The 16,667-nt window shown below is 41.7% G+C and overlaps 1 protein-coding gene across 4 annotated transcripts in view; it reads right to left on the reverse strand.

Annotated features, from left to right (window-relative positions):
- The window catches only part of rasgrf2b (Ras protein-specific guanine nucleotide-releasing factor 2b), a 169,079-nt gene that overhangs the window by 64,447 nt on the left and 87,965 nt on the right, over positions 1-16,667 (reverse strand). For all 4 annotated transcript variants that reach the window (XM_072281289.1, XM_072281287.1, XM_072281290.1 and 1 more), the window contains 3 exons: positions 12,728-12,846; positions 3,594-3,754; positions 1,394-1,460 (listed from right to left, as the gene is read on the reverse strand). In XM_072281289.1, coding sequence (XP_072137390.1) covers positions 1,394-1,460; positions 3,594-3,754; positions 12,728-12,846 — 347 coding nt within the window. The remainder of the gene's footprint in view (positions 1-1,393; positions 1,461-3,593; positions 3,755-12,727; positions 12,847-16,667) is intronic.

The raw sequence follows: 16,667 nt of genomic DNA on the forward strand, positions 1-16,667 counted from the left end.
TATCTTCAATTCAGACTAGCATGTAAAATATCAGTCATTAGAAAAAGAATGTACAAAGTTTATTGTTCATCTTCCTCAGTGACTCTGGGGCTACTTTGAGCCAGAATGCATTTCATTGTGTGGACAACAGCCAGTCTAATACAGACACTCCACGAATTAACTCAAGTAATTTCTGTTGCCCACAATTCTAACCAACAATTTGGACACCATCTATTTCAACTGATTGCTCCAGATTTACATCCAACTGACTCTAACACCAGCTACATTCCAGCAGCCTGCTGTAGAATGTGTAATTCAGCACAAGAGGGCTCCATTCCAAAGTTCAAAATTTCAAAGTAAATTGATTATCCGAGTTCCTTTAGGTCACCATATACTACTGAAAGATTCATTTCCTTGCAGGCATTCACATTGGAGCAGGAAATGCAAAAGGATCAATGAAAAACTGCACAAGCCATCAAAGTGCAAAAGACAATCTCTGCGAACGGATGGACAGATGGACAGACAGGTAAATGAATAGATGGATAGATAAATCAATAATGTTGAGAACATGAGTTGTAGAGTCCTTGAAAGTGAGCCTATAGGTTGTGGAATCATTTCAGAGTTGAGGTGAGTGATGTTAGCCACGTCACGTTGGTTCAGGAGCCTGATTGCTGAAGGGCAACAACTTTTTCTGAACCTGATGGTGTGGGACCCAAGACTCCTGTACCTCCTTCCCAATGGTGACAGCGAGAAGAGAACAATAATTCAGTAACTTGTGCCAGTTCTTTTGGAAAGCAATGCAATTAGTTCTACACATTTCCCCACATTCCTGTAAGTTCTTCTCCTCGTTGATTTAGTTGCTTCCCCATTAAGGTCCACACACCTGATGGGAATGCACTCCATATCCTAACCATTCATTGGAAAAACTGATTTGAACTTTGGACTTTAATAAAATCACCGTACAGCTTTCTTGGTGACTCTGGGCCTGCTATGGGCCAGAATTCAAATCCCTGTGTGAAGTGCAGCAGATTTTGATGATCAGCTCACTAATTAGACCAGCTCTGTTGTCTACCGTATTTGCAAAGGGATCAACAGTTGCTGGAAACTGCAATAATACAACCGCTCTTGAAAGTTTCCCCCTAACTTCCCGTTATTAATGATAAACTATGCTCTCTGGATTGATATATAAAATTGACAGTTTTATGAGCTGATTTCTCAACGTATTAAAGCACTCATGAATATGGCCATGATGATGAAAATTCAGTTTAAAAATTTCTGTCATCAAAATCTTAATTTAACCATTTATATTTATTCAAATAAAGAATTGCTGTATATCACTTTATTCCGAAAGAATGAAAATTAAAGAGACAATATTCTGCTCAAACTATTCTGTGGCACATCAGTGTGTACTCACAATCATCTTCATTTGAGTCAGGTTCTTCTATTAACGTGCAGTCTATCAGGGAAAGTACTCCTCCAGCCTGAAACAAGCAAAAGAATCGCTAATTAATTGGAAATTTCTTGCTTCTTTCGGTCTATCATTAACTGGATTTGATGGAAATGTACACCTATTTATCCCACTTAGTCTGTAAAAAGGTCTTGTTTTCAAATAACACACACAAAATGCTGGAGGAGCTCAGCAGATCAGGAGGGAAATAAACAGTCGACGTTTTGGGCAGATGTACTCCAACAGGACTGGAAAGGAAGGGGTCCAGAAACCAGAATAAGAAGGGTAGGGGGAGGGGAAGGAGTACAAGCCGGGAGGTGATAGGTGAAGCCAGGTGAGGTGGAGGAGGAATGAAGTGAGAAGCCGGGAGGTGATAGGTGGAAGAGGTAAAGGGCTGAAGAAAGAGGAACCTGATGGTAGAGGAGGTTGGATGGTGGGAGAAAGGGAAGGAGGAGGGGCACCAGAGGGAGGTGATTGATAGGTGAGGAGGAGAGAAAGAATAAGAGGGGAGCCAGAATGGAGAATAGAAAAAGAGAGAAGGGGGAGGGGAGGAGAAATTACCACAAGTTATAGAAATCGATGTTCATGTCATCAGGTTGGAGGCTACCCAGATGAAATATGAGAAGTAATTTCTCAAGAAGGGAACAAGGGATAATCCTGGAAATTATAGATCAGTGGGTCTCAAATCAGTGGTAGGAAAGTTATTGGAGAAAATTCTTAGGGATAGGACTTATGTGTATTTGGAAAACCATGGCCTAGCTAGGGAGAGCCAGTATGGCTTTGTGCAAGGCAAGTCATGTCTTACCAACTTGATTGAGGTTTTTGACAAGGTGATGAAAGAGTTTGATGAAGCTAGAGCTGGAAATGTTGTTTACATGGATTTTAGAGAGGTGTTCGACAAAGTTCATCATGGGGGCTCATCCAGAAGATTAAGATGCATGGTGAATTGGCCATTTGGATTCAGAACTGCCTTGCTCTTAGAAGACAGAGGGTAGTGGTCAAAGGGACTCATTCTAGCTGGAACTCTGTGATTAGGAGATGTTCTGCAGGTATCTGTCCTGGGAACTTTGCTGTTTGCGGTGTATATAAATGAGCTGGTTGAAATTAAATGGGTGACTTAGTAAATTTGCAGATGATATGAAGATTGGTGGTGTTGTGGATAGCATAGATGATTAGCAAATATTACAGCAGAATATAGATCAGATAGATATGAACTGAGAGATGGCAGATGGAATTTTACCCGGCCAAATATGAAGCGTTACGTCAAATGCAATGAGACAGTACACTAGTAAGGGCAAGACCCTAAACAGTGTTGATAAGCAGAGGGATCTTGGGGTGCAAGTTCATAGCTCCCTGAAAGTGGCGACACAGGTTAACAGGGTTGATTATGGCACGCTTGCCTATATTAGTACCTGAGGAGAGGAGTGAATGGTTGATATTTCGGGCCAGGACATTTCTTCAAGATGTCAGTGGGAATTGAACCTTGATCAGCGGACTGCAATAGTGTTATGCTAACCATTACACTACAGAGCTGCCCAAGCAGAGAAGTGACCATTGAAGGGCATTTTTAAAAGCTGTGAAATGGGGATCAATGTTTATCGATGACAACTGGAAGGAGTTTGAGCTGGTATTCAGCATACACGATTCTGCCCAGGTAAGCATACACACACACACATAGACACGCTACTGTACCTGGCCTGTTGAGTTCCTTCAGCATTTTGTGTGTGTTGCTTTGGATTTTCAGTATCTGCAGATTTTCTTGTGTTTGTCACATACAGACAAGCTCTGTAATCAGGAAATTTATCCACCTATACTTTTTTTTGCACTATTTATTGATTTTGTAATTTATTTTAATTTTTTGCACTGTACTGCTGCCACAAAACAAAAAAAAATGTCATATAAGATAGTGATATTGAATCTGATTGTGATTCTAACTACTCCAAAGCTTCATCCCTAAAGCTTGGAAATGAAATGTATGTTGGGAGGGGGAAGGCATATTTCTTGTTACAATGGCTGGGGGAAGCATTCCCCACTCCTTCCCCAGAGTCAGGTCTAGAAACAACATTAAAGAGAAAAAATAGTTTACTATCAAAACGTTATTTTTTACAAAATAAATGCTTACAGTCCCGAGGTGCGAGGGAGAGAATTACTGAGAACTGAGCATCACCTTCAGCAGATGCAGCTTTCCTCCCGAACTTCTTGTGCAGATTAGGAAATGTTTAGTGAATAAGAAACATTGTCTTTCTCCTTCTTTCTTCAAAGACAGGGAACCTAGGCGAACTTTGGCCAGCTTTCCTCTCTCCACAGAAGGCAGCTGAATGAGGGAACCTGAAATGACAGCAACATTCAGATCAGTTCGCATCATTTGGGGGGAAGTGGGAAGGGTCACACAGTTGAGTGTACAAAACTGTTAGACATTAATTAAAGTTCAAAGTAAATTTATTATCAAAGTACTTATATGTCACTCTGAGGTTCATTTTCTTGCGTGCATCCTGGGTGGCAGGTAGAGATACATCTCTACCAAAGGAGGTGCAAGGCGCTCCTTCCCTCCGTTAGCCTACGGGTCACCCTTGGGCAAGGTGGAGCACCTGCTTAGCCCCAGTGATCAGGGTCTGGTGAACCCATGAGAGCAGGAGGTGGATGGTCGTATGAGCAGCTGGTGCATATTACAAGTCTTAGTTACGAAACCACTGACGCCAGGCAGACAGTCTTTGAAGAGTACTGACAATGGCTGGGGTCACCTGTCTTGTAAAGTCACTGCCCAGAAGAAGGCAATGGCAAACCACTCAGCAGAAAAAGTTTGTTTGGAACAATCATGGTCATGAGACCTTGGTCACCCAACGGTACATAGTGATGATGATACTCAAAAAATCCAGTAACCATAATAGAGTCAATGAACGACCACTCCAGCTGGGCAAAAAACAATGTGTAAAAGACAACAAACGGTAGGAATTCAAAAAGAAAGAAATAATAATAATATTAATGATAAGTCACTACACATTAGCATTACACAAATAGTCCTACACAACAATGTTTATGTAAACCTTCAGAAAGCCACATTGCTAAACACCACTGGAATAGTCTGAAAGTTCATAGTAATGAGAAATGAGTGTGCTTGGCTATGCCTGTACCTCAGGTTTTACCAGCTTGAGCTGAGAAAAAATATATAATAATAATAATAAATAATCAATAAACAAATAAATATCAAGAACATGAGATGAAGAGTCCTTGCAAGTGAGGTCATTGGTTGTGGGAACAGTTCAGTGATGGGACAAGTGAAGTTGAGTGAAGTTACCCCCTTTGGTTCAAAGGCCCGATGGTTGAAGGGTAGTAATTGTTCCTGAACCTGGTGGTGTGAATCCCCAAGTTCCTGTACCTTCTTCCTGATGGCAGCAGTGAGAAGAGAGGGTGGGGTTGGGTGATCCCGTTTTCCTGTGACAACCCTCGGTGTAGATGTGCTCAGTGGAGAGGAGGGGTTTATCTATGATGGACTTGGCTGTATCCACCACTTTTTACAGGATTTTCTACTCAAGGGCATTGGTGTTTCCATACCAAGCTGTGATGCAGCCAGTCAATACACTCTCCACCACACAACTATAGAAGTTTGCCAAAGTTTTAGATGTAATGCCAAACCTGCAAACTCCCAAGGAAGTAGAAGTGCTGCCGTGCTTTTTTGATAATTGCACTTAAGTGCTAGGCTCTGAAATTATAACACTGAGAAATTTAAAATTGCAGACCCTCTCCACCTCTGATCCCCTGACGAGAGATCCTTTGGTTTCCTCCTCCTGAAGTTAATAATCAGCTCCTTGGTCTTACTGACACTGAGTTAGACATCATTTCAGCCAGATTTTCAATCTCCCTCCTATATTCTGATTCCTCACCACATTTGATTCGGCCTACGACAGTGGTGTCATCAGCAAACTTGAATGTGGCATTGGAGCTGTGCTTAGCCACACAGTCATGAGTGTATTATGCAGGTTTCTGCAAGATTCAATTTATCAGATAAACTAATGAGAACAAAATAAAGTTATTGATATTGGAATTGAATTATCATTGTGTCATGTAGCAAGACACAGTGAAATGCTTGTCTTGCATACTGTTTGTACAGATTTAACCGTTACACGGTGCATTGAGCTAGAATAATATACAACAATAACACTGCAAAATAGAAGTGTAAAAGCTAACGAAAGAGTGCAGTACAGGTAAACAATGAAGTGCAAGATCGTAACGAGGTAGATTGTAAAATCAAGAGTCCATTTCTCTTCCTCCAATAGACCAGCAGATACAGAGGGCTGGCAGGGCTCTCCAAAGGGCTGCCAATCAATTGTAGTGCCTCCGACAGCGCTACGGGCAATAGGGCGCCGTGGGAGCATAGCGGTTAGCACGGCACTATTACAACTCAGGGCATTCCAGATATCAGAGTTCAATTCCAGCGCTGTCTGTACGTGTTTCCCTGCGGAATGGTGTTTTCCGGGTGCTCTGGTTTTCTCCCACACTCCAAGAGTTAACCGGCCAGGTTAACTGGTCATTGCAAATTGTCCCGTGATTAGGTCAGGGTTAATCGGGTTTGTTGGGGTTGCTGAGGGCGACATGGCTCGGAGGGTTGGAAGGGCCCACACTGCGCTGTGTAAATGTAAATAACTACAGCCCACAGGTGATTGTGCAGGATGCAGTGACGTAGTCCTGAAATGAACAATGGAATCACTCGTTTAGTTATTTTATCCAACAGCTAAGCAGACTCGGCTTTTTGAGCAGACTTGAAATATCCGAAGGAGTCAATTTCACGATGATCCTATACCGAGCCCTTGTAAGCAAGTGCTTAGATGATCATATTGGAATTTTTTAAAAATTAAGATCGATATTGACAAAGGGTCTCGGCCTGAAACATTGACTGTACCTCTTCCTAGAGATGCTGCCTGGCCTGCTGTGTTCACCAGCAACTTTGATGTGTGTTGCTTGAATTTCCAGCATCTGCAGAATTCCTGTTGTTTTTGATATTATATTTGTTATTGTTAAGGCCACTGACATTATTGAGGCTTTCACAAGGCTAATGTACTTTCAGAGCACTTAGATATTGAAATGTTACAGAACATTTGATAAATTTATGTCTCAAGCATTTAAAAGGAGATGCCATCGTGGGCAAGAGCCGGGTTCAGGGATTGATTTTTCAGAACCACGGTCAATATTTTTGGGCAGATGGGGCTCGTCAGCTGTGGTTGAAAGTTCACCGAAGAGAAGGAAAACTCTGATCTCAAACCTCTGCTGCCTTGCGGCTACACCCACTCATGGAGAAGGCTTGGGGAGTAAACCCCGAGGAAAAATCCTGAGCTAGAATTGCTAAGGCAGTCCCACGTTGAGTTCAATGCCGACTGTTAACTCCTGCAACACTGCTGGTACCAAACTGTATTGGTCTCTGCCGTTCCTTTGGGTTCATCAGCTGCGTGGAGAGGGAGAGATTGCTGCATAGACAACAGCTTGCTCTCCATATTGTACTGCCCTGGCTTGCGTATCTAGACAGCTAGGACACAACATCCATCATCGCCCCTGACCTACACAGGCCTCCAATTCTCCATTTTTCAATCATCACTGCTGCCAGCAATGATCATCTCTGTGTGTCATTGTTAGGGCCATTGCTCGTTATCAGACAAAAATTATGGTCACAGAAGAATTAGCTGTGTACTGTACCATATAGAGGATTGTGAAAGCTCAGGGTAATATAGGTTTGTAGACCTGTTAGACCCTAATGTCCAAATGAATTTATTAACAAGAAAGAAGGGGCACATATCTAGTCATAGAGCACTACAGCAAAGAAACAGACCCTTCAGCCCATCTAGTCCATGCCTATACTGTTATACTGCCTAGTCCTATCAACCGGCAATTGGACCATAGCACTCCATATCCCTCTACACACCCAAACTTCTTTTAAATGTTAAAATCCACTACTTGTGCTGGCAGCTCATTCCACACTCCCAGCATCCTCTGAGTGAAGATGTTGCTCCTCCAGTTCCCCTTAAACATTTCACTTTTTAACCTTAACCCATGACCTCCAGTTTTAGTCTCATCCAACTTCAGTGGAAACAACCTATTTGCATTTACCCTATCCATAACACTCATAATTTTGTATACCTCTATCATATCTCCCCTCATTCTCCTACACTCCAAGAAACAAGGTTCTGACATGTTCCACCTTTCCCTGTAACTCTGATCAGTATGTCCTATGATACCCAGTCCAAAATAGGAAAATCTGTGGGAAGTATCAAAGTTCAAAGCAAATTTATTATCGAAGTATATAATTGTCACCATATACGACCCTGGAGTTCATTTCCCTGTGGGCATTAACAGTAAATACAAAACAAAACAATAGAATCAATGAAAAACTGCACACAAGATGGACAAAGGTGAAAAAGACAACAAACTATGCAAATACAAAAGGAAAATAAATAAATAAACAATAAAATACCGAGAATTTGAGATGAGAAAGTGCGCCCATAGGTTGTGGGAACAGTTCAGTGATGGAATTAGTGAAGTTATTCCCTGTGGTTCCAGAGCCTGCTGGTTGAGGAGTAATAACTTTTCCTAAACCTGGTGGTGTGGGTCCTGAGGCTCCTGCACCTTCTTCCTGATGGCAGCAGTGAGAAGAGAGCATGGCCTAGGTGGTAAGGGTCCTTGATGATGGATGCTGTTTTCCTGCGACAGCGCTCTACGTAGATTTGTTCAATGGTAGGAAGTGTTTTACCCGTGATGGACTAGGCTGCATCCACATTTACATGGAGCGCTGTCGCACGAAAGCAGCATCCATCATCAGGGACCTCCAGGTTCAGGAACAGTTTACCCCTCAACATCAGGCTCTTGAACCAGAGGATAATGACACTGATTCCACATTCTACAGACAACTTATCCACTTACTTTTTAAGGACCCTACAGTTCATGTACTCAATATTTATTGCTTGTTTATTATTATTACTATTATTATTACTACTATTTTTCGCAAGTGTTTATTTGTATTTGTTGTGAATATCCACAAGAAAAATGACATATATGTACTTTGATAAGTCTATTTTGAACTTTGAATTGTTTTGCGGAAGCCCAAAAAAAACTAAAAGTAATTGTTTCATGGGGCAATAATAAAGTTTATAAGCAGGAATAAAGAGCACAAAACAAAAGAATTAATACAAATCTATATAAGTAGTTAACAAGGACATAGCTGGAAAATTTAATCCTGTTTTGAAAATCCTGATTTTTGGAAAGATGTGAACAATATTCAAGAGAGATTTTCTAAGGTGTACAGGTCTTTACTTGTGGGAAGATCCAAGATGTAAGACTTTCTCCATTCATCGAAAGGTTACAGCAACAATGCCTGTCTGTAATTGCCCTCAGTGGGTCATCTTCTTAAAATGTGACCGTGTGTGGTGTGTGTGGTCAAGGTCCTAGGATTATGCTGTTGAGCAGAAAGGTCTAGGATTCAGATCCGGATACAGTGAAAGGACTGAAACATCATTCCAAGTCAAGGCACTGCACGAGTTGAGGGACAATTTGCGTTTAGTGGTTTGACATTGCCCTTGACCTTGTAAGTGGTAGACCTGGGAGATACCATTACAACGAGGTTTGATCAGCTGATGCAGTACATTTCCTGGAGGTTCCCTACGCTGTGGTATAAGGGGAATTTGATCTACAAATTTCACTGAAATTGCAGAAATAGACTTGATGTTACAGTACAAAATAAAAACAAACATCAATTGATAAGGAGCTTTTCATTAATAGAATGTTACAGAATATTACATCGCAGTACAGGCCCTTCAGCCCACAATATTGTGCTGACCCTTTAACTTACTCTAAGATCAATCTAACCCTTCCCTCCCACATAGCCCTCAACTTTTCTATGTGCCTAGCAGAGTGACTCTTAAATGTCCTTAATATATCTTCCTCTACCACTGTCCCTGCTCCACACACCCACCACTCTCCATGTAAGAAAACTTACCACTAATAAACTATCTTATATTTATAAGTATAAAACTTATACTTTCTGCCAATCACCTTAAAATTATGCTACCTGATATTAGTCATTTCTGTCCTGGGAAATGTTTCTGGCTATCCTTTTGATCTGTGTCTCTTTTCACCTTGTTCACCTCTATCAAGTCATCTCTCATCCTCCTTTGTTCCAGAGAGAAAAGACCTGGCTAACTCAACCTATCCTCATAAGACATGCTCTCTAATCCAGGCAGCATCCTGGGAAATCTCCTCTGCGCTCTCTCTAGAACTTCCACATCTTTCCTATAATGAGGCGACCGGAGCTGAACACAATATTTCAAGTGTGGCCTAAGCAGGATTTTGTAGAGCTGCAACATTATCTTGCAGCTCTTGAACTCAATTCCCCCAACTAATGAATCTAAAACTTTGACAAATTTCTGTAGATGTGTGGTGGAGAGCACGCATCGGTTGATTCATGGTCTGGTAAACACCGATACCCTTGAACAGAAAATCCTACAAAAATTAGTGGATAGGGCCCAGTCCATCATGGGTAAAGCTCTCCCCACTATTGAGCACAACTACATGAAACGCTGTTGCAGGAACGTGGTCTCTGTCATCAAGGACCCCCACCAGCCAGGCCATCCTCTCTTATCACAGCTACCAACAGAAGAAGGTACAGGAGCTTTAGGACACACCACAAGGTCCAGGAATAGTTATTATCCCTCAACCATCATGCTCTTGAACCAGAGGGCATAACTCTATTCAACTTCACTCACCCCTGTTCCAATAACCTATGGGCTCACTTTCAAGGACTCTTCATCTCATGTTCTTGATATTTATTGCTTTTTTTTTCTTTCTTTGGTATTTTCACAGTTTGTTATCTTTTGCACATTGGTTGTTTGTTTGTTCTGTTGGGTATGGTCTTTCATTGACTCCGTTATGTTTCTTTGATTTACTGTGTATGCCCACAGCAGAACGAGTCCCTAGGTTGCATATGAAGACATACATCTTCAAAATAATAGACTTATTTTGAACTTTGAACTCTGAAGTATGGTTAATTTCTTCTATCAATATTTAATATCATAATTAAAGGAATAATTTCCATGCATTTTTGCAATCTGTCTAATAAGCAAATGTCATAATAACTAGACCACTAGAGTATCAATACATCTTGCAGCTATAGAGATCAGGAGATAGATGGTGAGATAAAGATTGGATCAGGTGTGGAATGAGTTACCAAATCTGCCTCACCTGCCCTTATGTAAATTGCTAATCATGAAAAAATGTTTTCAAAGTTAGGCAGCATTGAATCCTATCATGTAAGAAAAACCCTGAAAAATTTTCTTCTCTCCTTTTGCACTGCACAAAGTCTGAGACCAGGTACCACTGTTCATTTAAGAGGACAATTTTTTTGGCATGGGAGATCTGTTCACCCCACCCTTCAGCAAGTGACATGTTGCCAGCTTTGGAGGGGAATAAACAGTTGATGTTCTGGCCCAAGACCCTTCATCAGAGCTCCAAGGATTTCAGCCCAAAAAGTCGGCAGTTTATTCCCATCCATAGATGCTGCCTGACCTGCTGAGTTTCTCCAGCATTTTTGTGGGTGTTGCTCAATATTTCCGGAATATTTCAGAATCAGAATCAGAATCAGGTTTAATATCACTGGCATTTGTCATAAAATGTGTTAACTTAGCAGCAGCAGTACAATGCAATACATGATAATATAGAAAAAACTATGAATTACAGTAAGTGTAAATATATATAGTGTGGGCACATGGCCGAGTGGTTAAGGCATTGGGCTAGCTACCTGAAGATCGTGAGTTCGAGCCCCAGCTGAGGCAACATGTGTTGTGTCCTTGAGCAAAGCACTTAATCACACATTGCTCTGCGACGACACTGGTGCCAAGCTGTATGGGTCCTAATGCCCTTCCCTTGGACAACATCGGTGGCATGGAGAGGGGAGACTTGCAGCATGGGCAACTGCCGGTCTTCCATACAACCTTGCCCAGGCCTGTGCCCTGGAGAGTGAAGACTTTCCAGGCACAGATCCATGGTCTCGCAAGACTAACGGATACCTTTATATATAAAAATTGTTAAATTAAGTAAGTAGTGCAAAAAACAGAAATAAAGAAGTAGTGAGGTAGTGTTCATCGGCTTAATGTCCATTCAGAATTCAGGTGGCAGAGGGGAAGAAGTTGTTCCTGAATTGTTGAGAGTGTGTGTTCAGGTTTCTGTACTTCTTCCTTGATGGTAGCAAGGAGAAGAGGATGTGTCCTCGGTGATGGGGGTCCTCAATGATGGATTTTGCCTTCGAGAGGCACTGCTCCTTGAATACATCCTGGATACTGCGGAGGATAGCACCCCTGATGGAGATCAACTCTCTGCAGTTTACTTTGATCCTGTGCGGTAGCAGCCAGCACCCCCCTCCCCATACCAGACGGTGATGCAGCCAGTTAAAGAGCTCTCCATGGTACATCTGGTACATGGTACATAGTACTCTAATCAAAAAGGCTCAGCAGAGGTTGTATTTCCTACGTCAACTCAGGAAGTACAACCTGCCTCAGGAGCTGCTGATTCAATCCTATTCAGGAATAATCCAGTCTGTTCTCTGTTTGTCCATCACTGTTTGGTTTGGATCAGCCACCAAACAAGACAAGAATAGAATCCAAAGAACCATCAGGGCTGCGGAAAGGATTATCGGTGTGAAGCTGCCCTCGATCCAGGACTTATATGCATCTAGAGTCAGGAAGCGAGCAAGCAGCATCATTGTAGACCCATCACACCCTGGACATCACCTGTTCCAACTCCTTCCTTCTGGTAGGCGCTTTAGATCACTGTATGCCAGGACAAATAGGTACAAGAACGGTTTCTTTCCATATGCCATTTGTCTTATGAACACTTGAATTTTAGTCTATTATAAATCAAGTCCACCTGTACATACACAGGTATACCTCATTGTATATAGTTCAGAATTATTTGCACTATTGTTTTGTTTGCTTTTTGATTCTGTACAGCCAGAGCTCACCAGCATCAAATTCCCTGTATGTGTCCACATACTTGGCGATAATAAAGGATTCTGATTCTGATTCTGAATCTGAATCTGATCTGTAGAAATTTGTAGATATTTCCGGAATACCTCCAGAACCTCCTGTGGAGCTTTCTTACCTCCAAGTTTTCCAGCAATTAAAAATGTTATTTCTCACCAGTTTTCCTGGTGGAAAACACAATCAGTTCAGTTTAACCAATGGGCATCCTTGTTGGCTCACAAGGATTTGAACCATTCACCCTCGGCCTCAACCATTCATTTCTGCTCAATACGATCAACGCACTTACCCTGGCGTACGAATGTCTGGCTTGTATCCAGCAAAATGTCACATCCTTCCACAATGGTTCGCTCTATGGCGAGATTTTTCCGTATGTTTTCTGTGTCACTCACCTCATCGTGCATTACCCTGAAAATACACAAACAAGCAGACGTTACACGCGGTACGCGGTCCACGTATAATCCTGCTTGGGGTGCGAACTGACATATACAAAACAAATCAACATGGACTGAAGTCACATTAAAGAGTGAGATTTCATCTTACCCTGCATTAATTTTATCAGCTCAATGATCCCACTTGCACCTCCAGCAGGATATTGGCAAAAACTGGACTCCTTACTACGATGCTATGTTTGGAACGGTAATCGACCCAATATAAAGTGGTCAGCTCTACAATTCAAAAAGTCGGATGGGAGATTGGCATGTCCAAATTTTAAATTGTATCACTGGGCATTTGTATCAAAAAGTCTTAGCTATTGGATGGAAAACGATAAAGTTTCATCGTGGAAAAATATAGAACAAGAACTAATAGCACCTATAAGGTTGAAGGACTTCCTCCTTATAGGTACGTCCACCAAAAAATGTGATTTGTATTAACCCATTTTAACCCATATGCTACAAGTGTTTAGAGCAGCAGAAAAAATCCTAAAATTTAAAAGTGTATGGTGCAAATCATCTCCATTATGGAACAATAATCATTTTCTATCTGGGGGGAAACCATTCACTAACAGAACTTGGGAGGATGAAGGTATTACTACTCTTCAAGATGTTAATGGGGCAAGTACTATCCTTAGGTTTCAAGAACTGATATTTCGATATAATGATAAACACTCTCTTTTCTTCTACTTTAGAGTAAGATCAGCTTGTAAAGCTATTACACAAACAAGCAGATGTTGTTAAATATGCTGGGGGTCAGATTTAAAGGACCATCCCATTTTAAGCTGGATACAGAGTGCTCCAGGACAGATAGTGTCATATATCTATGATAAATTAAACTCCCAGAAATATATGCCCACATCAGGAATGAAAGCTTGGGATAGGGCCATATCTGAACTGGGACAAGACTTAGACTGGGATACGATTTGGGATAATGATGCTGGTGCTTCGAAAAACCCAAATCATCGGTATATACACTTGGAATTTTGTCATAGAGCATATTTAACACTGAGAATTAGACATCAAATGGGACTGGTTCCTGACCGTTATTGCTCATTTTGCCCCCATGGAGCCATTGGCTCTTTTATGCATGTCGTATGGGAATGTCCAGGGGTTTTTGATTTGTGGGGGAAGGTTATCAGTACTCTTACAGAACTAACGGGGGTAGAATTACCAATGGACCCCGCTGTACGTCTTCTAAATGATGATTCCCACCTTTTCCTTATGGAAAAAACACGCAAAATCTGGCTGGCAGGCCTGACTGCAGCTAAGAAGATTGTAGTCCAGCGTTAGAAACCTCCCCATGACATTTCAAATACTCACTGGCTTCACAGCTTTTTGGACATTTCTCACCTGGAACTTTCATTAGCAAGAGTAAATGATGCACGACCAAACACAATCTTAATGTGGACAAATTTGATATCTAACTTAAAAGATCTTTTGTTAAAATAGGAATGCTTTGTCTTGTGTATGTACTACTATTCAGTTGGTTGGTGGAGGGGAGAGGGATGCGGGGTGAAAGGGGTGGAGGGGGGATGGTGATGAAGTGTGGAGTGGCTGGGTTAAACGGTCAAAATGTAATTGGTAGCTGGTTGTATTGAATGTAATTTGTTGGTGTTGTAATAAAAAATTAGTAATAAAAAAATGCGTGAGATTTGTTCCTAAGATTTGCTATGTTATTACATGGTAGCAGAGTGGTTGGCACAACGCTTTACAGTACAGGTGACCCAAGTTCGATTCCCGCTGCTGCCTGTAAGAGTTTGTATGCACTGTCCATGACCACGTGGGTTTCCTCCAGGTGCTCTGGTTTCCTCCCACAGTCCAATATGTGGTTGATAGGTTAATTGGTCATTGTAACCAATCTCTTGATTGGGCTAGAATTAAATCAGGGATTTGTTGGGTGGTTCACAGAGCTATTCCATACTGTATCTCAATAAATAAATAATTTATGTTCATATATCAGACTTTGATTTAAAATCTAATCTAATAATAACAACTGGGCTATTATTTCACCTGTTCAACATAAAATTCAATGATTTCAAATAAGTTCAAAATATTTGAATCAATTTAATAACATCTTGGTATTTAATGTTCATGTTCTAATCGCTGGATAAAAAACAAATGTGTATTTACACAAGTTAAGAGTGCTTCTGTATGACCTCAAGGGTAGTAATCTCTGGATTGTTGCCGGTGCCACGCACCAGTGAGGGTTAGAATAGGATGATTGCAGATGAACACATGGCTGAAGAACTGATGCGAGGAGCAGGAGTTCAGATCCTACTCTCCCACCTCAAAAATTATATCAGCTCCAAATATTCACATATTTGATTAACCCCCACGGTAGCTGATGCACCCCACCCTATCCTGAGACCCAGGGTCAGGCCAGAGGGTTCCTGGGGGTCACAGGGGACACTGATATCATCAGAAATGTTAAAGCAAATGACATGCAAGGGGTTCAGGTCAACTTTTTAGTGAGCATATTTTCACCCAAAAGTTGTCTCCAATGTGATCCAATTTGGCTTAAAGCAGTTTAATACAACATAAAGATTACTTTTTTCTTCTTATGTGTACATTAAAACATTGAAACATACAGTGAAATGCAACGACGACCAGCACAGTCTGAGGATTGTGCTTGGGTGCAGCCCACAAGTGTTGCCATGTCTCCAGCGCCAACATAGCATGCCCACAGTTCACTAACCCTGACCCGTGTTTCTATGGAATGAGGGAGGAAACCAGAGCACCCGGAGGAAATCCATATGTTCACGGGGAGAACGTACAAGCTCTTTACAGACAGCAGCGGGAATTGAACCCTGATCGATGATTGCCACTGCCGTAAAACAATTGCGCTAACCACTACGCTACTGTGTCACCCCCTTACATAACTACTAGGCTAAATTAGCCCGTTTTTCAGGTTCCAACGAGACTGCTGTGACCATCAGGAGTGTCAGGGGTGTGGCTTTACTGGCAATGCAAAGACTCGGTCCTCTCACAGAACCTTGAATCAGAATGACAATCACTACCAAGTGGACACCAGTGTAAAATGGACACCAGGAAAACCAGGAGCTGGGCTGGATCTCTATTGGCTGAAAAGCTGGGCTGGATCTCCATTGGCTGAAAAGCTGGGCTGGATCTCTATTGGCTGAAAAGCTCAGCTGGATCTCTATTGGCTGAAAAGCTGGGCTGGATCTCTATTGGCTGAAAAGCTCGGCTGGATCTCTATTGGCTGAAAATCTAGTTACGTTTATCTTACTGTCACAGAAGCCATCCAAAAATCACATAAGGCACAGTATCATGGCGACTAATATAATGCTTCTCAGCGTCAGCGATCGGGCTTCAATTTCTGTTGCTGTCTGTAAGGAGTTTGTATGTTTTCCCTGTGACCACGTGGGTTTCCTCCCCTATTCCAAAGACGTACGGGTTAGGGTTGGTAAATTGTGGGGATGCTACGTTGGTTGCAGAGGCATGGCGACGCTTGCAGGCTGCCCCCACCACATCCTCGGACTGTGTTGGTTGTTGACGGAAATGACACGTTTCACTGTTTTGATTTACATGTGACAAATAAAGTTCATCTTTAACCTTTACTTCAGGAACATTAGACAGGGCTTTCAATAGGTGATGGAGTTACCTTTCAGAAAATATAGTACGTTAACCTTGCTTCAGACCCTTTATGTACATAATATTTCCTGGTCTTCTGCCAGTTCACCGACTTAAAAAATTCATTGTATTATTTCCTCCAGACACAGATGCTAAATGACCTGCTAATCAGATTCAGCAGATTTAACTTTTATTTCACAT

This window comes from Mobula birostris, chromosome 17 (assembly GCF_030028105.1).
Source record: "Mobula birostris isolate sMobBir1 chromosome 17, sMobBir1.hap1, whole genome shotgun sequence".
NCBI lineage: Eukaryota > Metazoa > Chordata > Chondrichthyes > Myliobatiformes > Myliobatidae > Mobula > Mobula birostris.